The sequence below is a fragment of the Paramisgurnus dabryanus genome, chromosome 4 (assembly GCF_030506205.2).
Source record: "Paramisgurnus dabryanus chromosome 4, PD_genome_1.1, whole genome shotgun sequence".
Taxonomy (NCBI): Eukaryota; Metazoa; Chordata; class Actinopteri; order Cypriniformes; family Cobitidae; genus Paramisgurnus; species Paramisgurnus dabryanus.
This window is the reverse complement of record NC_133340.1, coordinates 16,755,152-16,779,477: the sequence shown is the minus strand read 5'-3', so window position 1 is coordinate 16,779,477 and position 24,326 is coordinate 16,755,152. Positions and strand designations below refer to the sequence as shown.

The following is a 24,326-nucleotide window of genomic DNA, read 5'->3' as shown; positions in this document are numbered from 1 at the left end:
AAATAAACCATTTCAACCATTGCTTTTTCTGGCCTGTCAACAGCTACACAAAGCCCTCAAGTGTGTGTTTTTCACCCAGCAGTTTCTCAGATCCTCTCAAAGACTTCCATTTAAACTGACAACGGAAATGAAAATGTCCTGAACCTTAAATGAAGGTTTCCTAAAGGCTGAATAAGACGCGCAAGCTTCTGGATTCGCACAATCATCTTTACACATCAGATAAAGTGGGGGCATCTGGGACTTGCAGGAGCTAACTGGCTTCAAATACATATATATTTGGCTTGCTATCTAGTCACTAATGGAGGAAAGAGATGTGGTGGGGGGGGAGCGTGCGGAGCGAGCGAGATGTGCCATAGATCGAAATACAGACCCATCGCGGCAGCCGCTAATGAAACGTATAACCGGCAGGCCGATAGTAGTGAATGCTATTGATTGGAAAGTAGAAAATATATAACGCCTTTTGAACCAGAGAGCGGCCGTTTTCCAGTACTGGCCGAGTCTCATCAAAGCTTTTTAATGGGTTTTAAAGCAGACTCTATCCAAATACACGTTCTCTTGGGAAAGTAACAGCTGCATAAGAGTGGGGTTGTTTGAAACTAAAATGCCTGCATTGTTGTTATTGGACCACTTTCTTTGTACATCTTGAAGGAATAATTCATCCCAAAATAGAAATATTTAAACATCCTGCTCTGTAAACAAATATATCAAATCAGCATATATTTTATGTTCCTTTAACTTAATAAATTAAATTAAAACACTTTCAGCTTGTTTTTATTAGTTATATTTAAGTCAAAGTTAAATTACAGAATGGGCATTGTCTGCCTTTAAATGCAGTTTTAAAGTTTAAAATTACTTTAATCTAACTGATAAACACAAATACAGATTCTGCTGCTCTGTAATGACAGGGGCTCTGTAAATTTGCATTTAACAAGCTTAAATTATGTTCTTTAATTTATTTTTTATTTTTTGGAAATATATATTTAGCTGTAGGATACCTTGTTAATCTTTTTCATAAGGGGAAATATAGCACACTGCGTTCTCAGTGCACCTCCTTGTGGCTTATAACTGTTGTTATAGGGCTCGCAAAATCGCTAGCCCGAGCCCCGAGGTCCCGGGGCTATTGCGAATTCTTGTCGGGCTACCAAAATGTATCTCCGCCCTGCCCATCGGGTATAGCAAGGTAAAAAATATTTGAATGTTTTCGCATTCTCTCAGATTTAGTTAGGAAATTATATTGTATGTAATTCGGCGTCGTCTGTCAGTCATTACTATCCTCACGTAACAAGTGAAACTGTCAGGAAGTAAAAGTATAATTAAACCCATTATTTTTCTTGTGTTCGCGTCATATGAACAGGCTCCTCTGCACGCGCTTCTCCCAGGTTGCTCTTCACGAGTACGCGCTTAAGTAATTTCGTTTTTACCTCAGCCCTATCAAGCTAGCCACAACGTCAATCACGTTTTCCGCCATTTACCTCAACCACTCTCACCGCAGAAATTCGGGCCATTAGACTGTATTAATATTAACGGTTTATGATCTTCGTCTTTGGTGTTTTACGGCAGCTCGCATCCAGTTTATTGCATGATTAGGACTTCATGAAGGCTTACAATGTTTTGTTTTTTGCCCGCCCACTTGAAATCAAAACGTGATTGGTCGATTTGCCCATCACTCTCCACACCAAAACACATAGCTTGGGATTCATGAAGTCCTAACCAATGAATGAGCCAGATAACCGGGCCTTAATAGAGACAGACGATTCTGATTGGATTAGATGTTTTCATGACATGAACCTGACAGTAAGCTTAACGTTAGAACATAGATGAGAGAAAATATATTACATGTATTGTATTAAATTGAATTAAATAGAAATTTAAAAATGTAAAAACATATTTTTATTGAATATTATTTATTTGTATTATTATAATAAAAAATATTTTTATTAATTTTTTTAGGCCTTCTCTGAAGGCGTAGAAGGCCCTGAAGGTTCCCCACTGCTGTATTTGCATAATATTGATACATATTGGTACTTCAGAGGCACATATCTGCACCTAAATACATATTATGATATTTTTATCTCATTCAACGCCATTGACGAGTTATCTCGTCAATTAAGAAAACAATTTTTTATGAAAAAAAATATGTTCCTCATGAGTTTTTATGATAATCTGTAATACCGCGATAATCCACTAGATGACGCACTTACCCAATTTATAAAAAACTGAAGCAAAAACATATTTATTAATTTTAAACTCTGTGTATGTTTTGATAATGGTTCTGAATCTGATCTTTAACAGAATTCCTTCACAAAAATGCAATGATTTCAGCTTTTTGCTAAAAGTTTGTATTTTTGAAGAAAAATACCCATATTTAACAGTTTATAAAAAGAGAAAAATAATGATAGGATAGAATTTTTTTTCCTGTTTTGTTTGTTTGTTGTGTTTAAAAGCAGAGGGTCTGTTATTTCATTTGATGTATTTGTATGTTTATATATTTTTAGAAGAAACATTTCCTGGAAGGGATTTTGTGAAACGTTTTCGAAAATCACAGAAAATGCTGGCGGGCAACTTGTCAAAAAAGGCTGGCGGGTAATGAGTTAAAGAGAAATGCCCTATATGGACTGCCTTTGTATCTTTAGGATCACATGATGGTAAGTAAAATATGTGCAAAGTTTTATTTTGGGGTGAACTATTCCTTTAAAATAGCAGATCGAATGAGAGATTTGTGTCATTCTTAATGAACCATTTGGCTTGAATTGCTTATTGCTTGTTGTTTAAGTGTTGCCTGCTGGCTAAATTAACCATGAAAGAATGCTGTATTATTCACCTGACATTGATTTAACTTTCTCTTTGTCGCCTTACTTTCATCGTATTCACAGAAAGTTTGCTGAAGTAGAAATGCACACAATTGTCTCAAAATCCATTTAGAGGAAATATCTTGCCACATCAATTAAAATATACTGTGCTTAGACCTCCATTATGTCTTTTGTTTTATAATGCAAGTAGTGAAGGAAAACGAGAGAGAGTGAGCACTCAGCATGCTTATTTTTGTTGACAGCATCTTTTCAAGACACCCGCTAACACGCTAAGGTTATAGCTGAAAGTCTATTGCATTCAGTGCCGAAACCAATGATAAATGCTTCATCCTCTTTGAAATGTTCAAAGCAGGAATGAAAATTCGATCTCTTTAATGCCTTAATCGCTTCTTCCAGACAGAAATGATTAACTGGAGACCAAAGAGAGACTTGCTTACGTCACCTACTTTGTGGATATTTCTCCTGAAAAAAAATCGTAGTAATGTCACATGCATTTATTTATTTATTTGGTCATACTGTGCTTAAATCTGCCACGATACCACAAACTGCAACTAAAATGAATAGATGCAAATGTCAAGACTCAAACTATAACATTTACAAGATAGATCTGAGACATTGTTGATGTATAAATGAAAAGAATTGATGGGAATCTTTACATTGCATTTGTTATCCCATTTGTCTTTTACCACATTTCATATTTTCTCAGAATTTTAAAGGCACACTGCTGTGGTGAGGCTGAAACAAAACTAACTAAATAACAGCACTGACTGATCTGATCATGGTCTGCATCGCTCCGTCTGCCCTCCTCTTCTATCCACTTCCTCCCGTGTGTCATCTAATTGACCTGCTGTGCTTGCCATTGCTTTCGCTTTTCTTTACAGAACTTTCTTGCCTTGTATCCTATTGATCCCACATTGTGCAGCAGTGATCCATTAAATGTGTGTGTCATGTGTTTTCTCACATATTTCTGTGTGTTTCCCAGCACAGCAGCACTCAGGAATCGCAGGCAGGGTGCCACAAATTGGTGGGCACGGGCATCAAACTGACAGATGTATGGATTGCGGGTGACATGTAGTAGAGAAAATGGCTGTGTATATATAGTATATACATTCACATTTGACAGACGCTTTTATCCAAAGTGACATCAAGCTATACATTTTTCCCCTTTTTATCAGAATGTGTGTTCACATTTGCAATGCCTCTTGGTAGCTATTTCAGTCATTCAAGAACAATGCCTATACTTGAATGGGGAAAGACAGATATCTCTAAAACTCATTTCTGACAGGGTTTAGATTAAAGGCGGGGCGCGTGAGTTTTGAAAAACACTTTGGAAAAAAGAGTCGCCCCGACTACCAAAACACACTTGTAGCCAGTCAGCAGTAAGGGGCGTGTCTACTAACTGACATCGTTGCTTGGGCGCAGTTATGCAAATTTGAAAACCACGCCCACCGGGGGGAAAACAATCCAACCGTCTCCATTGACTTTGTATTGCGAGAGGCCGCCTCCTTGTCATTTCTGGCTTATAACAAAAAACAGAATAATGCCTAAAAGCTGCTGTGTGACAATATGTACAGCTAACAAGCCAAAGAACCCAGAAATAACTTTTTATAAGCTGTCGAGCCGTAAAACTCAGCCTTTAAGGAGAAAAAAGTGGCTCGCCAACTACGTTTCCCCCTAGTGGACGCAGTTCTACTAATAGGAGTACTATGAAAAGTTGCCTGTTTCCACTTTTGTGTCTTTAAACGCTAGTTTTTTGAGGTCGACAGCTTATAAAAACGTATTTCTGTTTTTTTTTTGGCTTGTTAGCTGTACACCTTGTCACACAGCAGCTTTTAGGTATTATTCTGTTTTTAAGTTTAATCTGTAAATAAGTTTTTATAAGCTGTCGACCCCAAAAAACGAGCGTTTAAAGACACAAAAGTGGAAACAGGCAACTTTTCATAGTACTAGTAGAACTGCGTACAGCAGGGGGAAACGTGGCGATCCACTTTTTGTTCCTTAAAGGCTGAGTTTTACGGCTCGACAGCTTATAAAAACTTATTTCTGTTTTTTTTTGCTTGTTAGCTGTACATATTGTCACACAGCAGCTTTAAACCATTATTATGTTTTTTGTTATAAGCCAGAAATGACAAGGAGGCAGCCTCTCGCAATACAAAGTCAATGGAGATGGTTGGATTGTTTTCCCCCCCGGTGGGCGTGGTTTTCAGGTTATGACGAGCTGCGCTATGTCTCTATGGGGCGGGTCTATCAAAAGAAGGTCAGAGGATTCTATTTGGGTAGAGCCGTGTTTGTTGGCTTTCATAGATCATGCACCCCACTTTTAATCCAGGACTAGGCCTTGGTTATTTTATGACATTTAAGTAGATTTAACAAATAACCTTACACAAAAAAATAGTGTGCATTTTGAGACAAAACAATTGCACTCATATATAGTACTGTGCAAAATTCTTAGGCCACCACCACCAGACTTGTTGTTTAAGAAGTTTTAATGTCAAACCATATTTATTTTTTAATTTATTTTATTAAAATACATAACCGAAAATATGTACTGAAAATAAAATACAATTGTCAGGACTAAATGTCTTCTTTAGGCATTGTCTGTGTTCAGTGTGACCTCTGTTGGCACTAAACACATTTTGAGCGTTTTTGAGCAGAATAAAGTTAAAAGACTAATTTCTTTAAAATTAGAAATTAGGATTTAATTTTATTTAAGTTTAAGAGATCCTGCAGTTTCCTGCTATTGCTCAAGTGGAAGGGGAGTTTACCCTTAAAACTTGACACATCAGTTTATATTTTTATACAGTTTTTAATACTACATACACATTTCCTGTATTTTCTGGTTGTATTCTAATAAAGAGACTGAGAAACATTTATATATGATCACTATAACATTGCAAAAACAATCAATCTAATTGTGGCATGGTGGACTTTTGCACAGTACTGTATATTAAAGGGATACTCCAAACAACACATTTGGAGTTATTTTAGTAACTTTCTTTGCTCTTCCAAGCTTTATAAGTGCAGAAAACAAGGATCAGGGAACAACTTACGACTTTAAACTTCAAAAAAGTGCATTCATCCTTCACATAGATAATCCACATGGCTCCAATTGGTTATTAAAGGTCTTCTGTGGGTAATCGATGCAATTGTGTAAGAAAAATATCCAGATTTCAAACTTTATAAACTTTAATAAATATCTTCCAGTAACGGCACGATCTTGGATACATGCAAGAGTTTTAGTATAGTGAGCATTGGTTGCCATGGGTACGTGGCCCAGTTACTCTCATGAAATGCATGAGTCCAAGATGGCGTCATTACCGAAAGCTATTTATTATCGTTTATAAAATTATAAAATCTGGATGCACTTTTTTGGGCTTCAAAATCAGTTGTTGCTCCCTGATCCCTGTTTTTCCTTATTATAAGCTTGGAAAAGCAAGGACATTTACTAAAATAACTCCAAATGTGTTAGTCTGAAAAAAGAATGAATATGTATCTCAGATTGCTTGAGGGTGAGTACATCATGGGTTAATTTTGATATTTGGCTGAAGTATCGCTAATATGGAGTATTAAGGTAGCTCAAACATGAATTTTAGTCTGGGATTAAGATAAGCCCCGTCTGGGAAAGCACCCCTATCTATTTAATTTATTTAGTTATATTTACTTATCTTTCAAGTCTATTTCATGATCTTATATGAGCAGACATGAACTGCTTACCTTTCTTTTGGCTCTCAGTTGGCCCTGGTAGTTATCGGATGAGTCACCAGGAATCTCTCCTCCCCACAGTGTCAAGCCAACAATAGTGTAGGTGATACCCATCACCACCAGGGGCAGAATATACACCAGCACTGCCACTATGACGTGATACCTGCAGTAAGAGAGAGAGAAACATGCTCGCCTGTTTGCTGCCAAAGGACTGACCAAGCTAATATGACCCAAGTCCGAGTATAACCAAGCGATATTGGAAATGCTCAATGGGGATAAAGAAATATGTCTGAGGTAAGTTTTTGTCTTAATCTTTAAAGCAACACTATGTAGTTTCCATGTAAAAATGACTTACAGCTCCCCCATGTGGTTGAAAAGCGCAACAGTGCCTGGTATCAGACACTCTTCTGCAGGCAGGGAGAGGGGCGGGGCTGTGCGCTCTACCCTCCAACGCCACTTTCAGAGTGTGCTTGTAGCAGCTAGGAGGCTGCTCAGGTTGCAGCAACAGTACAATTTGTCCAGTTAAAAGTTGTTCTATCACTGAAATAATTTTAGAGACATTATTTAAAGGTAAAAAAACTACATAGTGTTGCTTTAATATAGTCTCCAAAGTCTCATTTAAATTGCAAAAGTATTACAATGTGTGATAGCCTTGAGTTTTAATTTCACTCTTGATTGCAACTTTCTGTATTAATTTCAAGAATATTAAGTCTCACTAATGCATTTGTTCTCTGACTGATTCTCTGTACATTCCAGATGGACTGCAATCAAAGCAATTGTAAACAGTTGACAGAAACCATATTTCTTTATGCCATTTGCCTGAGTTTTCAACTGGTGACCTGCAGTGAAATTTTGCCCGTCAATCATGTTTACACGGCTGATTGATTATGAAATCGCTGTGCAGTCTGATGTATGAGAGTTACTCTCAGACCTCAGCTGCTTACTGTAGATGTTAGAAGCACCCAGCGGGCGTCAATTAGCAAACCTACAGTAAACTAATTCAAGTTTGTTTGAGCTTCTTGCATTCAGCTTTACAACAGAAGGCCTAATTTAATGACATTTCCACAGAGTTTTAAAGACTTCACGTTTGCTAAGAATTGAAAATTATAACTGAACTAAGATTAGCCTGACTTTTTATTTGACTAATGTGGCCCTGAAAGGGGAACTGTAGGAGCCCTGCCACATGCAGACTACACAACAATAACATGAAAGACATTGAAGCGTTTATAAAGACAATATTAATATAAAGAGCTCTCACATGAAAGGATCCTCTGCAGGTCTGGGCCAGGCAACATAGCAAAGGGTCCGCTTGGGTAATTTCTTGATGGTTGAAAAGAAACAGAGAGGAAAGGCCAAAACCACAGCCAGCACCCAGATGCACACAATGACCACCTTAGTGGCGGTGGCAGAGAGACGTGATTTCAGAGGATGGATAATGGCCATATACCTATACAACACAAGCAGATCGCTGTTTAGACTCGGTTTATGAATACACCTGGATGTGCAATTTAAGCAAGCGTCTGCTTTACAGCTTTTTTAACCAACATCAAAGTGACAAAACATCACAGACAGAGCACGGTTGGATTATTTTCAATTTCCAAGTTGTATAATGATCTAATAGCGGGTTGATAATGGGTCACATCAAAGAGTGTGCATATCTGCGCTGCTGCAGGGGTGGACTAAATCTTTCACAAGAATGTCACAGCCTTAAATGGTAAGAATTCAAACTCCCATGCATGTTGATGCAGGATTAGTTGACATACAAATTTGCTTTTATGTCATTTTAAGACTTTCAAGGAAACAGAAAGATTGGTACTGGTCTGTCTTTTTCATTTGGGTATATCTTCATTGATTTATGCTTTAATTCATTTGGCAGATGTTTTTATTCAAATCAACTTACAATGCTTTCAAGGCATATACACTCACCTAAAAGATTATAAGGAACACTATACTAATACTGTGTTTGACCCCCTTTCGCCTTTAGGACTGCCTTAATTCTACGTGACATTGATTCAACAAGGTGCTGAAAGGATTCTTTAGAAATGTTGGACCACATTGATAGGATAGCATCTTGCATTGATGGAGATTTGTGGGAAGCACATCCAGGGCACGAAGCTCCCGTTCCAACACATCCCAGAGATGCTCTATTGGGTTAAGATCTGGTGACTGTGGGGGCCATTCTTGTACAGTCAACTTATTCAACTCATTGTCATGTTCAAGAAACCAATTTGAAATGACTCAAGCTTTGTGACATGGTGCATTATCCTACTGGAATGCTCAGGTAGGCTGTGGCACTAAGGGGCATAAAGTGTGCCAAGAAAACATCCCCCACACCATTACACCACCACCACCAGCCTGCACAGTGGTAACAAGGCATGATGGATCCATGTTCTTATTCTGTTTACACCAAATTCTGACTCTACCATCTGAATGTCTCAACAGAAATTGAGACTCGTCAGACCAGGCAACATTTTTCCAGTCTTCAACTGTCCAATTTTGGTGCGCTTGTGCAAATTGTAGCCTCTTTTTCCTATTTGTAGTGGAGATGAGTGGTACCCGGTGGGGTCTTCTGCTGTTGTAGCCCATCCACCTCAAGGTTGTGCGTGTTGTGGCTTCACAAATGCTTTGCTGCATACCTTGGTTGTAACGAGTGGTTATTTCAGTCAAAGTTGCTCTTTTATCAGCTTGAATCAGTCGGCCCATTGTCCTCTGACCTCTCAACAAGGCATTTTCGCCCACATGACTGTCGCATACTGGATGTTTTTCCTTTTTCACACCATTCTTTGTAAACCCTAGAAATGGTTGTGCGTGAAAATCCCAGTAACTGAGCAGATTGTGAAATACTCAGACCGGCTCGTCTTGCACTAACAACCATGCCACGCTCAAAACTTCTTAAATCACCTTTCTCTCCCATTCTGACATTCAGTTTGGAGTTCAGGAGATTGTCTTGACCAGGACCACACCCCTAAATGCATCGAAGCAACTGCCATGTGATTGGTTGATTAGATAATTGCATTAATGAGGAATTGAACAGGTGTTCCTAATAATCCTTTAGGGGAGTGTTTTACCAGTACCTACAACCTATTCAATGCTAATACAATGCTCCACCAACTGAGGTCCAGGAAGACACAAAAGCTTAAAAGTCTCGAAATGTGAAGCACAAATCCTACCTTAAAAGACCATTTTATGATGCTTTTGCCATTTTTTATGTATCAAAGCTTCTCTCTCTATTATTTTAATTGTAAAGAGTAACCAGCACAGTCTTCAGAAGTTCTCACATAAAACATTAAAAGTCAGGTTTGTAGACATTTTTATTTAATGCAGGAACTATTCCTAATATACTATCCAAATCTCAAGGCATGTTGTGATAAAGTCACAAAATATTTGATTTATTTATTCGTGTTCATGGACATTTTTTCCATGTCATTGAGCACGCAGAGGGCATGTGCCTCCTCAGATTTTTTAGCCAAGTGGATTTTGCATGCAACCTCAAAATAAATGAAGCATCTTTTCAACTGTTACTTTGTTTAATAGGCAAAATAAATCCAGTTCTGCGCGTCACTCTGAGGTTTTAATGAATATGTTTCATTCTAGACGCAATGAATTGTTAATGAATTATACAAATCCAGACGCAAAAAAAAACAGCGCTGGTGCCATCACTGTGTAAGGTCGTGGACCCGTTGCTGCTGGTGCTGCATTTTGTTATATGATCAAAATAAAAATGCCATCACAAACGCTCACAACACTTTTAAAACGCAGCAGCTACAGCAATGTTGTGTACAGAGATGATGGTTCAAAGTCCATTTTTTTATGTTTATATCTAAATTCACCCCTAGAGCGGATGCAGAATCATGTTCATTTGCTTTGACTCTAAGGTCGAATATAAGGTGCTTAAATGCTTTCATCTAATAATTTTATGTAAATATGTTTTATAAACTAGTTTTGCATGTTTTCAATTAAATTGAAATGTGAAAATAAACACAAAAAATTACAGCATTACATTAACTCTTTCCCTGCCATTGAAGAGTTAACTCGTCAATTAATAGAAAATGCTTCCCTGCCAATGACAAGTATTTCTGGCTTTCCACAATAACGCTATTATCTGCAACTTATAAAACGCGGAAGTATCACCCTAGGGCAAACAGCTGTATGCCCGTGTAAGGTTTGAGGATCGCTCTGCATCTGAGCTTTATCAAAAGTCCTTCACAAAAATGCAATTATATCACCCATATTTGAGAGGTGATACAAAGAAAACACTTGAAGGTAGGATGAAACATTTTTTTGTTGTTGTTGTTTGAAAACAGAGGGTTTGTTCTTTCATTTGATGTTTTGTATGTTTATATATTTTAAAAAGAAAATTTTCTGGAAGGCATTAAACTTTTGTGAAAATCATGAAAAATGCTTTGCACTGGCTGGCAACTTAAAAAAATTAAATGCTGGCGGGGAAACAGTTAATATCTACTTACGTTGCATCAAGAGTTTCTTTTTATTCCCTGTTTTTGAAGTGTTGATCCTTACAGCCAATCACAGACGTGACGGATGACCGAATCAATGTAATGTTTAAATGAGTTTTCAGTGAAAAGTGTATTTTTTGACTTTTTTTGAGTTTTTCATTAATGTGTAAAATTGCAATTAACTTAACTTCTAAATGCTTCTTATCTTTTTTGCCTTTGTAGTTCATGAGAATATGGCATATAAAAAGGTTTTAATGTATTATATTAATCAACGTTAATAATTATTATTACAGTATCAATTGTGCACACTGTGCCCCCTTAAAAAAAATTTGATGGATGACGACAAATTTATTCGTGTCATTTTATGTATTGGTTTCAAAAAAAATTCTATTTTTTACCATTGTTGCTTGGGGTTGAGGTTTAGGGACACGAAAAACTGTTTATAGAAATTTGTGCTGAGTGAAACAAAATGTAGAAACTAATACATAAAATGACATCCTAACCCAAACACCAAATCGAACACCAAGCGACAATGGTTTAAAATAGAAAAAAAAGGAAAAACAATATATAAAATGACACGAAAAAGAAAGTTGTGCTAGGGACATGAAAAACTGTTTATAGAAATTCGTGCTGAGTAACAAAAAAAAAAGACTCAAAGGCATGGAAAAAAAGAGGAAAATTGTGTCCACAAACATGATTAAATATATCAAATATTTAGTGAAAATATAAAGTTAGATTAATGTAAAAAAAAATATTTCAGTTGGTAATCTCTTAAATTTTGAAGGTTTTAATATTTTGGGTGTTACCAAATTTTGTATGTTTTAAGTAGAGCACTTTTTACACTTTTTACAGTGTACACAACAACGATAAACATTATATAACAATGACAATAAAGATGAAAGAATGAAGGAATGAAGAGAAACAGGGATGAAGAAGAACTGAGGCATAATCCATCAAAAAAATCAATTGTCATTTGGAAAACTTGAGTGCCGTCACATCCTATTGATTACATTTGAACTATGGACTATGGCATCGTAATGTGCAGTGACCACTGCGGTTAACATATTCAGAATCATTCAAAGGTGAGAAGAGGCTATTTGCCTGGTTAAGGACCCTTATAAGCAGCGAATAGCTTGTTAGCCAGCCAATTATTATTTAGACCACGAAGGTAGATTTGAGATATGGATGAGATGGTAATCAAAACACGTTACACGTGTAAAAAAAAAAACCCTAGGAAGCTGGAAAGACCGATTCATGCTGTGAATTAGATCCAAATCCCAGGAAGTGTGTATGAAAACATACACAAATGTGGATGAATAAATATAGGGCAATTAAAAACGGCAAAGCTAATTATATCATGCTGTGATAGATTGTCTAATTGTTAAGCCAGACTTATAAAAACAGCTAGTCTGCTAAACGTCAGCGTGTAATGCTACATATGACAAACCGTTTGAACTGGATGTGAACCTACTGGCTTGGCTATTCTTCAAAATAATGTCAGGCATTATAGTTGTATTAAAGATTCATAAACAACAATGAATGCACCAGAATGGATTTTTGTCAGCAATGCCAACGCCACCGAAATCAAACATTTATTTTATGGAAACCCCTGTATGGGCGAGTGGTGTCAACACACATTTGGCATCTACCCAAAATGTGACCGTGCAGGCAAGCTGACCCACTGCAAATTCCCGCAAAAGTTTTCAAGGGCAAAACAAAAACAACTAATACAACAGCAAATGTGTTTGTGGATGTGGCCCGGAGCTTCGAGCACTGACATTTTGAGTCAGGAAATAACTGTGAAGAAGAGTGTTGACTGCATCTGGTTTTCTCCTGTCTCATATAATTCTCCTCATGCTGATGCTTTGGTGGCTTCATCTAATCATAGACGATAACAAAAGCAACATAACAACACCTTTGATGTTCCAGATAATGAAGAACTGCTAAGTGTTAATTTCAAAGGGGTTTGTTCTGTGTTTTCTTATTGCCTTCCTACCCTGTCACAATATAGTTTATATGATCTTCTTCCTCCCTCTTGTTAGAATAAGTGTCACTGTTTATTGCTCTTGTAATTCTGTATAAACACTCTATTCGAATATCAAATTTGATGCACGGCTTTGCGACCTGCAGGAGTATTTTATTTTACTAAAAAACATTTGCATGAAAACATTGCAGCACATGTAATACGACGTATTGAGTCATCCTCGTGAATCCGTGTATATATGGATCAATTTGACAGCACTGGTGCGTATACGTTAGGGCTGTAACAATTAATCGTGCAAATGCGCATTTTCTCAATGAATGAATTTTAACTATATCCCAAAGCCAGGGGGCGCTCTCGTGCAGAAACTCCCTTTGTGCCACAGAAGAAGTAGCATTACAAACGCTATTCCAGGACGTGTGTATAAGGATATTTTTATTTCTGTTCTTCAAATTGTTTCAGGTATTTTCATGATACAGTAATAAATAATATTTTGAATGTTTTTGTTTAACGAGTGTTGCTTTTTTAAATGCACATTATAAACGACTCAGACTCAAAATGATTTCAGATTTATAAAGACTTCGTACTGACCAAAACACCGTAGTACACGCACAAGCTGTGCATGAAACACAGAATCGATTTCAGACAGGCATTTTTAATGGGACACACGATTAGTTGTTACCAGTGTTGGGGGTTACGCATTACAAGTAACATGCATTTCGTAATAATATTACTTTTCTGAAGTAAAGAGTAAAGTAACGCATTACTTTATAAATGTACACATTAATATTTGAGTAAATTTTTAAAAAATGTAATGCCAGTTAATTTTCAGTTTAATTAATTAGATGTAAAAAACAATGTACTGCATTAAACTGAACGTATTAACGTAGAATTACACACTCTATACGTGAACAGTTTCAGTCAAAAATGTAGATGGCAGACCAGAGCTTGACATTTTTGCGATGAACTTCTCAGTCATAAAAAAACCTGCAACGTAAGAAAAAGTAACTTAAAAGTAACTTAAAAATAACGTAAGCATTACTTTCCATGAAAAGTAACTAAGTTACGCAAATAGTTACCTTTTTGGGGAGTAACTTAATTTTGTAATGCATTACTTTAAAAAGTAACTTTCCCCAACACTGGTTGTTACAGCCGTAGTGTACGTAATTTTTTTAAAAAAAGGAAACATTTTTAAGTTAAATACATTATATAAAAAAATACAATACAAAAAACTTTGCTTTTTAAAATAGAACCTGAAATATTAAACATCGATGACATACAGTATGTGGTCAACTAATGCGACTTACGGAGGACGCACCTAAAATCCTGGCCAGGACGTGTCCTGCAAAAATGGCACATATGGCCACCCTACCCACCCACTATACCCCGTGACCAGAAGTAAATAGAGATCATGTGTTTGACCAATCAACGTTTAGCTTAAAGTAAACATGTCGTTCAACCTGGAAACCGTATGCAAACATTATGCACCGGTTTGAACTTGAACGTGCCCCAGATGACGACACAGCTCTTCCATGATTGGTTGCCTCACTGATGACAACATGTTGTTTAAGGGTTTAATCCAAACCTTTCTGTTTCACTAATACACATTATAAATTCATGTTTTATAACAGTTAAAACTTAATATAATCGTAATATGTTATATTGTGTCATATAATAAAATTAAAATAAAAAGACCAATCTCTAAAGGTATTTTAATAATGTATGCATTTCCTGTTATTTTATAAGCAGCAATTCAAATATTCAATATAAAATTTTTCTGATTCTGCCCCTTTTTATTAAAAGGTTAGTTTTGTGACAAAATCACTAATTTACTTATTGAAGTTTATGTAACTACGTTTGGGAGCAGCATGGTCATGTGATCCATCCAATCAGTGGGAAGAGGTGCCTATCCGTCCCTCACCTCTGTCCCGTTACAGTTTTTGCAGCATCCCTTCTCCATCCCATCCCCTAACTCCCATCTAGTTTCATTTATCCCAGTTAAAGAGTGGGGAGTACTCTGGGTTCGGCTAAAATTCAGAGCTCGGAGCACTCTCCTTGGACAGCATGCCAAATATGCTTTATCTCATTCCCTATCAATTACATGTTAATGCGAACTCGTGAAATTCGCAATAAAAAAAGAAGACACATCACTACGGCAAGCAGCGGGTGTCCAACTTGACAGCTCCATCTTCAGCTCTGATCTGTCTGTGCAGCACCGCATTAACTTAAAAACACCTTTATTTTAAATTTTCCATTCATCCACATTTGTGTATGTTTTCAAACACACTTCCTTTGCGTTTTTGATTAAAGATTATAAGGGCACATGAATGAAAAATAATGAAGCCTACAGAAAAGTAATTTGAAAAAACAAATTGCTTAAAAAATCAATTTGTTGACAGCTATAAGTGCAAATGGGATGGTAAAAATCATTTTATGAACCAATCATCTAAACTACAGAAACATACAGTATAAGCACATCACATATATGTGAATTATACATGTGGCTTAAAAATAAAGCACACAAAAAATTATGCCTGACATCCACATGCTGTGACACAGATCAAGTGAAAGAGCCATAATAAAGTTAATTAAAATCAAAGTCTGTTTGTGGTGAGATAAATTGCTGCCTTTTGTGCTTCAACCTATGCAGTGAAAAACTCATCAAGTGGTCACAGGAGACGCATGGTAATATAAGGTGCAAACAGCAATATGCCTTGGCTGGCCACTTGCGATCGAATCACAAATAGAAGTAAATAGCAGGTGTAAAGAAAGGGTCAGAAGATGCTTATGAAATGCCCATCTAGCATCTAATCTATAGCATTGTATAGCAACTTCTTTATATAAATTACAGATTTATCTTTTCACATAAGAGCAAAACTTATAAGCTCATACTGAATACTGAAACAGCCACTGAACAGCATGCAAAATAAATTACCAAACATATGGACACTTGCATACTGCACCAAACTAATCGTCCATATCTAGAAAGGCTATTGATGAAGAACACGAGTCCCATTTAATACTCATTATTTTCACAGAGAAGTGAAGGAGGTTAGTGAGATATTAATAGTCTGCACAAAGCCTAATCAAAAGAAACATGGCAGCAGGGTACAGAGGGAAAAAGATGTTGCATGATTAGATGGCACAGCGTGATATCTGAAGGGGTGAAAAGAAAAGTTTAAAAAAAAATTAGATTATTTCTTCCTCTGCAGAGGACAGATTGCAAAAATTGAAAAGAGAAAATGAAACTTCAACAATGACAAAAGTTGCAAGGCAGAGCCCATGGCATATACATAACTCTCAGTGGAGAAACTATCTACTATAAAAAACATGACAACAAATAGGAAATCAGATCTTGTTTTATTTTCTTTACTGAAGAAATGTTTCTTTGACAATAAAGCGCAAATGTTTTTCAGCTGCCACGGTTTTGCAAATATATTTTTTAATAGTTTATTTCATAGGAAATAAATGGGAAAATGAATAGGAAAAAATTCAAAAGCATGGACTGAGTGAGACAGATGCAAAATGATTTAATGTTATTTTTTTTTTAAATGACAGTATGATATAAACTATAAACCAGTTTTTTGGTATCGTTTATAAGTAATAATCCCAAACTTTTAAATGTGGAAGTTGGAAAACACATGTAAGGGTCGGTTCACATTTCGCCTCTTTTGCGCGCGGAAATACATTATCTTCAATGTAGCCACGTGGCAAGCATGCTTAAATTGAGAGTGCTGCAACGCGCATGCGGTGGAATGCATTATTTTTTCCAGGTGTGTCAACGCTGCAGCGAGTTGAAAATATTTAAAGGTGACAGAGAATGTAAAACCATTTTTACCTTGTCTTTGTTGAATAATGGTAGTCTACCCGCATTCACGAACATACAAAAAGTGCTAAACATGCTAAACATCTTAGTCTCATAGAAATTCCTCTTTTAGAAATGTCAGCCAGAAAACGGCCCAATCTGAAAAACTGATGCTTATGACATCACAGGCATCTCCCTGCCCCTCCACTTTAAAATAATTGGCTACATTTTTTGAGTGGCAGCAAAGTCAGCCAATCAGTAATGAGATTGCAAGTTAAGCCAGTAGGGGGAGCCAGATAGGTGCAAAACCGCTTGTTTAAAATCCCCCACCCTAATAGAGCTATCTGAGAGAGGTTTTTAGGAAGCTTCTAAGGCATATCAGACCCAAACTAAAACTTTTTTGTCTACATGTCACATCACAGAACAAGGATAAATACCCCGTTCAATCATTCTATGTCACCTTTAAACTTTTCAGAATGCCACATCCGCACCGAAGGTCATGTGACAAGAACCAACGAATCAGCTTCACCCTTTCCATATCAACATTTGGCCATGTAAACATTGGAACATTTCATATTATTTCAAGATAAAGGAACAACTGATCATAGTGTCGGTGTACTAAGACCGACGGAAAATTTAAAGTTTCGATTTTCCAGGCCGATATGGCTAGTAAACTATACTCTCATTCTGGTGTTATAATCAAGGACTTTGCTGCCGTACCATGGATGCAGGAGGCGCAATGATTTACGCAGCACCTGAAAATAGGTTACTTTTAAAGGCGTTCTAGGCGAATCTGCGAGACGTTAGTTTTTGTTGACGTTTGAATTGTTTTCAAAAAGACGAAGCGTAGTTAACTCCTCCCCCTCCCTTCCGTGCTTTCATGAACGCGCCCAACCCCCACCCCCAAATCCTTTTTGTCGTTTATTGGCTGGAACACTTTGTTATGATTTCTGTTTGTAGGTTTGGCCACTGTGTTGTTATTGCCGTTTGTGAAGCCTGGGCTGTCTACAGAGATCGCGTTTTTTTACAGTGTGATCAGCGGACAGGCAGCAAGCAGATAGTGAGGAGATGTTTGCTGTATGTAACAAAAAATGTTTTATGGTCTAAAACGCGTCAATTTGCTTAGAGCACCTTTAATACCAGGGGACTATTTTCGGACAGAGTAAGGTTCCTAGCCATATTGGTCTAAAAAATCAAAACTTTGAAATTTCCGTCAGTCTTAGTAGACGATGTAACTACAGAAGACTCAAGTTTTGAATAGGAAAAATATTGAAACTCTTTAGTTATTTTTGAGCGCGATGCTAATGGTCTAATCAGATTCAATGGATTATGCTAAGCAATGCTAAAGGTGCTACCGCCAGACCTGGAGATCAGCTGAATGAATTCCAAAACACTAAAAATCTAATGTTTAAGGGAAGCTGGAAGTTCAAATGTTACGCATACGGGAGGGTCCGCATAAGTGCAGGTGATGCAAATTTCTTCATCAAAATAGTATGTGAGCACTGTCTGCGCACCGCCAGATTATTGTTACCACTCATAATTTGTATGCATAGGTAGTGCATGCATGTACAGGAGACAGCATTTTGTCGCAAATGAGCATGTGTCGAACGTCTGTGTACATGTCAAATAAACTGTGTTTTGCAAGGCTGTGCGTTCAACCGTGTGCATACATTTGCTTACACATAAAAAAATACTATACTCTGGACTTGTGTACACGCCCCCTTCTATGTATATTGTTGATAATATAGGTAATGTAGTTCCTCATCAGAAACTAATTTACTGAAATCACATCCAGGTTTAATCCATGCTAAAGTCTCATAATCTAAATATGATTTCAGTAATTGATTTCACATTGATTTCAATCTTTGACATGACTCAGTCAGTATTAATCAACATGCAATAAAGAATGCAAGTTTTTTACATTATATGGGATGACTTATTTTTATCCCAGCATTGGGTCAAAAAGGGACAAACTCAGCTATCGGTTAAATTAATCCAGAGCATGTATATATAATGGGTTAAAACAACACAGCATATGTTAAATTATATCCAATCAGGATGAGTTTATCTCATTTCGACCGAAATAACCCAGCATTTTTTCAAAATGTTCGCATGGATTTCTCTATAAATTTTACTTCCAGGATTGACTGTTGCACCTTATTATATTAATGCACATTGGCTTGGATTGCTCTTTAAAGTCCTTGATTTCAAAGACCTGCATCTGATTAATGGCAAGGATGGATCAAGATCAATGAATGTTACGAAAGAAGTGCTAGCTTTCTGGTAGTGCCCAATGCAAGCAATTTGTCTCTCTCTATTCAGTCTATCTGGGTGAGAAGACAAAGAGGGTGAGAAGAAGTAATTTAGTCATGTTGTTGTGCATCGAGTTTACTGCCAGTATGTTTGACCCAAATGCATTTCATGGTGCACTGTAAACATTTAAAAAGCCTTAAAGCAGGATAAGATTGTGTCCATTTAAATGCCATCAGTTACTGTAGCCTACCAGTAAGTTGGCAAGCAAAACAATTTCAAAACACCCATAACACACGCTGTTTCTGCATATCTGATGTTAACCTGGAGTACCTATAGAGTAGTATAACATCCTTCATATCGCCGAAGAGTCTTTAGTTTTATCAGAATTATAAAAGACAGATCAGCTTTACCGATTCTTGAAAAAATTCGGCAGGAGGAGTTACGAGCTGCGGGAGGAGCGAGTCATAAGTTATGCTAAACTTTATAGAACACTGGAAAACTTATGATTCACTACAAGTTCATGTCATTTATATAATATGCACTTACATGCATATTTCTTCTTTCGTGCGATTGTTGAGTCTTGATAACAACAAAGCCAAAAAACAACTCTTAAACGGTGTTAATACGTCAGAATTAGTGCTGCACAATTAATCGCATCGCAATCGCAATCGCGATGTCAGCCTGTGCGATTATATGACAGCAAAATGTTGCAATTATATTAAATAAATAAATGTGTGGACTTGTTAACACAAACTTTCTGATAACAGTTTGATGATTTTCCTTGCTGTTTAAAAAAAGAAAAAAAAAACGAACAAAAAAGGCAGTGCACGTGTGGCATGCACGTGTGTGGCGTGTGTCGTCACTTGTGTGTGCGCAGCGCGGAAATACCAGAGCAAAGATGGATGCAGAGGATCTGGTAGCTAAAAAAAAAAAACTCTACGTCTGTTGTATGGCGGAATTTTGGATTTAGGATTACTGACACTGAGCAGTTGCTACATCACGTGGCAATACGAAAACATTTCTAGTTTAACAAATACACATTTTAGCATTATCACTAAAATGTGTGTGGATTTTCCTTAAAACCCATCAAGTTGACTCATGATACCATTTATTATAATCGCAACCGCACATCGCAATATTAGCATCAATAACCGCAATGGGAAAAATTGCCCAAATAGTGCAGCCCTAGTCAGAATGCAAAACATACCGTTGACCCCTCCCTCAAATCATGTTTTACCAGTGACAAATACACAGAGTATAAATATGTGACCCTGTCTGTCTGTCTGTCAAATCCAGGCTGGCGTCTAGGCCTGTCACAAGAGTTAATTTTCATGGTTAATTGCCCCAGAAATAATGTGGATAATAAAAATTATTGTCTTTTTAAGACCATTTTATGTCACTATAATGACAATAAAATAACATAATAATACATCCTTCCTAAGAACACAACATTTATTTTTTAAGAATATTAAAACATTGAAACTGGAATGTGAGAAAAAAAATAATCTTCTAAATAATTAAAACATAAATTATTATTATAAAAGGTAATAGTACCAGTAACTGAGTTGAGCTGCATTTCAATTTTAAACAGCTAATAGTCAGTTCAAATCCAAGTTTGTGTCCCATTGTTCAGTGTGTGCATGTGTGCTCCTGTCCTATGTAGCTTAGTGGTAAAGCAAAAGGTCATTGATTCGAACCCAGGGAACATATGTTGTTAAAAAAATGTATACCTAATGCACTGTAAAACGCTTTGGGTAAAAGCATCTGCCAAATGCATAAAAATATTCCAAGGATCACAGTTTATTGCTTTAGGAATCCCTAGGTTCACAGTTTATTCAGTGTTACTCTGATTGCATATGTCAATATGCGCCAGGCACGTGCACAGATAGGGCTCAACCTGTGCAGAACACATGCCCTTTTTGTCCTTACACTCCGAAGTGCCCTTTTTTGGAGGTGTTTTATTATTATTATTTTATATATATAAATTAATGCTATTGTTAAACATTTACGTCTGTCTGTCTGTTTTACAAATATATTTATCAAATAAAATTATTAAAAAACTAAATATTTTTGGATCCGCTCAAACTGTCTGTCAAACATCTTAACTCCGCCCCCTGAGTGCAGCGAGCTGAAGTTCCACAGCAGTCAGAGGCAGCTGAACGTCTTGCAACGGTAAATAAGTATCTTGTTGTTTGAGTACAATGCTGTCTCATTACGAAAGAAACACTAGTATGTATATAACGGCGCATGTTTTATAAATTTGAGCTGAGCCGAATTATCCATAGACGGGATTGGTCGAGTGGGCAATCAGGGGGCACTAAGGGCTCCAAACTGCGACCAAATTGAGTTTTTGACAAAGCGGGAGCAGTTTTTAAACAAGTGTTCACCCATGTGAAGGGCACCCGTGACAACAATACGGAATGCACAGTCGGGATTTTACCGCTTTTTAGCATGACGCGTCTCAATCGTTAAACTAAAGTCAACACATCTCACGCGAGAAGACGCGCCCGCGCGGGTAAATGTCTAGCCTACATTAACACCAAAAACATATCAGATTAGAAAGGTCTTAGACATCAGATGCCCAGTTAGGAAAACTGGATAGAGACGAAAAACGTGTAAAGGATACAAGTATGTACATTATATTGCCCTGTCACTCATTACAGTATGCAATCTGGATATAATTTATTGTATATGCATGTATATTATGCATTGAATTAGTCAAGGGAGTTGTATGATTATTTGGTTCATAACTTTTTATTCTGAAATCAACTGCATAGAGTTAAGTCTACTTAGTATTTAGTATATTTTTCAGTAATGCAGTTATTTGCACCTTCAAAAGACCAAGGTTCCTGGTCCTCAGCACAGTTTTTGCCAGGTAGGCAGAGATACATGTTGAATATGCTAATGGTATGGCTATAGTATAGTATAATCTCCTATTTTGATCTTTAATCTCCTATTTCCCCCTCTTCTCAATCACATACATAAACATGTTAACCAAATAATAAAAATTAGCTTATAAAACAAACAGAATACCCTTTATTTCTTCAAACATATTTTAATGTAACTTTATGTAAGCAGAGGAAAAAATTAAAATGAATATATTCTACAATTAAATAAGAGCGAGTTCACAAGAGCACTTCACAAACACATGACTACAAATAGGCCTAATACAGACAAACACCCAGGATGTAAATTGTTAAAGCCAACTTACAAGGGCAGATATCGTTTGCACTGTATAATGCCAAGCTATCATAAAATGTCATTTTTCATTCATTAATAGTGATTTTTTTCAATCATTAATAGCGAATAAATATAAAGCTATTAAGATGATTATTAAGTGATATTTATTTGGAGGGGGTGCCCTTTTTCAGTTTCAGCACATGCCCCTCAAAAGGTCTGTGCACGGCCCTGATATGCGCCATTACGCACGCGCAGTCACGTTAGCTATAGCGTAGAACACCCCAGATCTAAACACTGTTATGGTGCTGTTATGACTTTTCAGAGTGCTTTTTCTTTGCCTGTCGCTGCCCCCCCCCCTCTCTCTCTCTCTCTCTCTCTCTCTCTCTCTCTCTCTCTCTCTCTCTCTCTCTCTCTCTCTCTCTCTCTCTCTCTCTCTCTCTCTCTCATCCACTCTTTCGAGACAGGCAACAAACAAAATGACAGAGGCAATAGCGATCAGTTAAAAAGCTAATGACATTCATTTTTTATGCAAACAAACATACATGTACACTATGGCTATGTATTCGCCTCTCAAAACAAATTACCGAGGTCATGTGCATTAATCGTGCGATAAGTCGATAAAGTAATTATGGCAACATGCCAACTCTATTTATGAGATTTAGAGCATCAGAGTTTGATTTAATCACTGATTTCATATTGATTTTAATATTTGACATAGTCTTATTATAAGACATAGGTCAATAATAAAGTCAGTAATATCAGAGTTGTCTCTGAAAGTTCTATACATTGTGATTTAATGTACACAGTAGTTAACCACAAAAATGCCTTTAGCTGTCCAAACTTGGTCACGTGTAGTTAAACTTGATTTTGTTAAACGTTTGTGACGTTATACCTAATTAAATAATAATGGTGCATTGCCTAAAAAAAAGACACATTTTAAATAAGAGAAGCACAACAGCTGGCAGTGATCATGACGTCTGTGTTGGGTATCATTTTGAATTAGTGTCCTGATAAGAGACAAAGGTTTGGATTTTAAATGCTCTTTCAGGAACCATACATCCTGACAGAAAACATTTTAGAAACCTTTATTTTAAAGAGTGTGCATGCAAAGTCTTATATGCTGGTGTTTTATATCTGGTCCTGCAGCCCCAATACTTTAGCCTGCTTGTATACATACATCACATTAAAGTCAAGTTCTCACAGTAATTGAATGTCAACTCGCATGCACTCTACCTGTCAACCGCTATCGCGCTCATAGAGTAAATGCTGGCGAAGACAGACGTGACGGGGAAAAAGTTGTGAAATTTGCAGTAGGATTCTCCAAAGTACCAATCTCCGTGCGTGGCATAAACGAAATTGATCAAAGTGTTGAAAGCTGCCATCGACGCGTCCGAAAACGCCAGGTTGAGCAGAAAGTAATTGGTGACGGTACGCATTCGCTTGTGCGCCAGAATGATCCACATCACAATGAGATTCCCAAACACCGCGACGGCGAGGATGGAGCTGTACGCGACGGACCAGAGCGCGACGCGCCACGGCGGCTGCACGAACTGGTTGGTCAAGTTCCCAGTTAGGTTAGATCCGTTCTGTGCCGCTGCCATGGCAAAAAACGTTTCCAAATTGTGTGAAATAAATTATGTAAAGAAAATCAGCGTTCAGGAGATGCGCGTGATGTACACCGTGCCAAACTCGTCCAAGAGTCTTTTCCTCAAGCAAGAAATGGTAACATGGTCCCTTATGAGCAGATATAGATCGACCCACTATCGATTTCTAAATCGCTTTTAAGTTTTGAAGCTTTGTAATTGTGCCTTTTCTCCTGTTGAGCGCACGCGGAAGCGCAACAGACTCAGATGCAGTGCCATGCACAATGTGACGAGCTGATCTAACTACTAGTGCTACAGAGAGAGAAAGTGATCGATTCAGAGTGCTGAGTTAAAGCAGTGGCAGGGACAAATGGGGCTGGATGCTGAATTTAATCAATGGATAAAATACATTTAGCAAACGGGTTAATGGCCACTGTAACAGAATTTGAACAACATCAGTTTTTATTGACAAGAGGGTTGTGCCCAAAAAATATTGTTAAACTAAATGTAGAAATAAAGAAGGACTGGGCATCTGTTTTTACAGGTTTACAGCGAAAA

At 37.1% G+C, this 24,326-nt stretch overlaps 1 protein-coding gene across 1 annotated transcript in view; it reads right to left on the bottom strand.

Annotated features, from left to right (window-relative positions):
* Window positions 1–24,040, bottom strand: part of tacr3a (tachykinin receptor 3a) — a 56,265-nt gene extending 32,225 nt beyond the window's left edge. Inside the window, exons 1-3 of the mRNA XM_065265376.2 lie at window positions 23,419–24,040; window positions 7,771–7,959; window positions 6,525–6,675 (exon numbers count right to left, since the gene is read on the bottom strand). Of these exons, the coding sequence (XP_065121448.1) occupies window positions 6,525–6,675; window positions 7,771–7,959; window positions 23,419–23,786 (708 nt within the window). The 5' untranslated portion in view covers window positions 23,787–24,040. The remainder of the gene's footprint in view (window positions 1–6,524; window positions 6,676–7,770; window positions 7,960–23,418) is intronic.
* Between the last annotated feature and the right edge of the window lie 286 nt (window positions 24,041–24,326).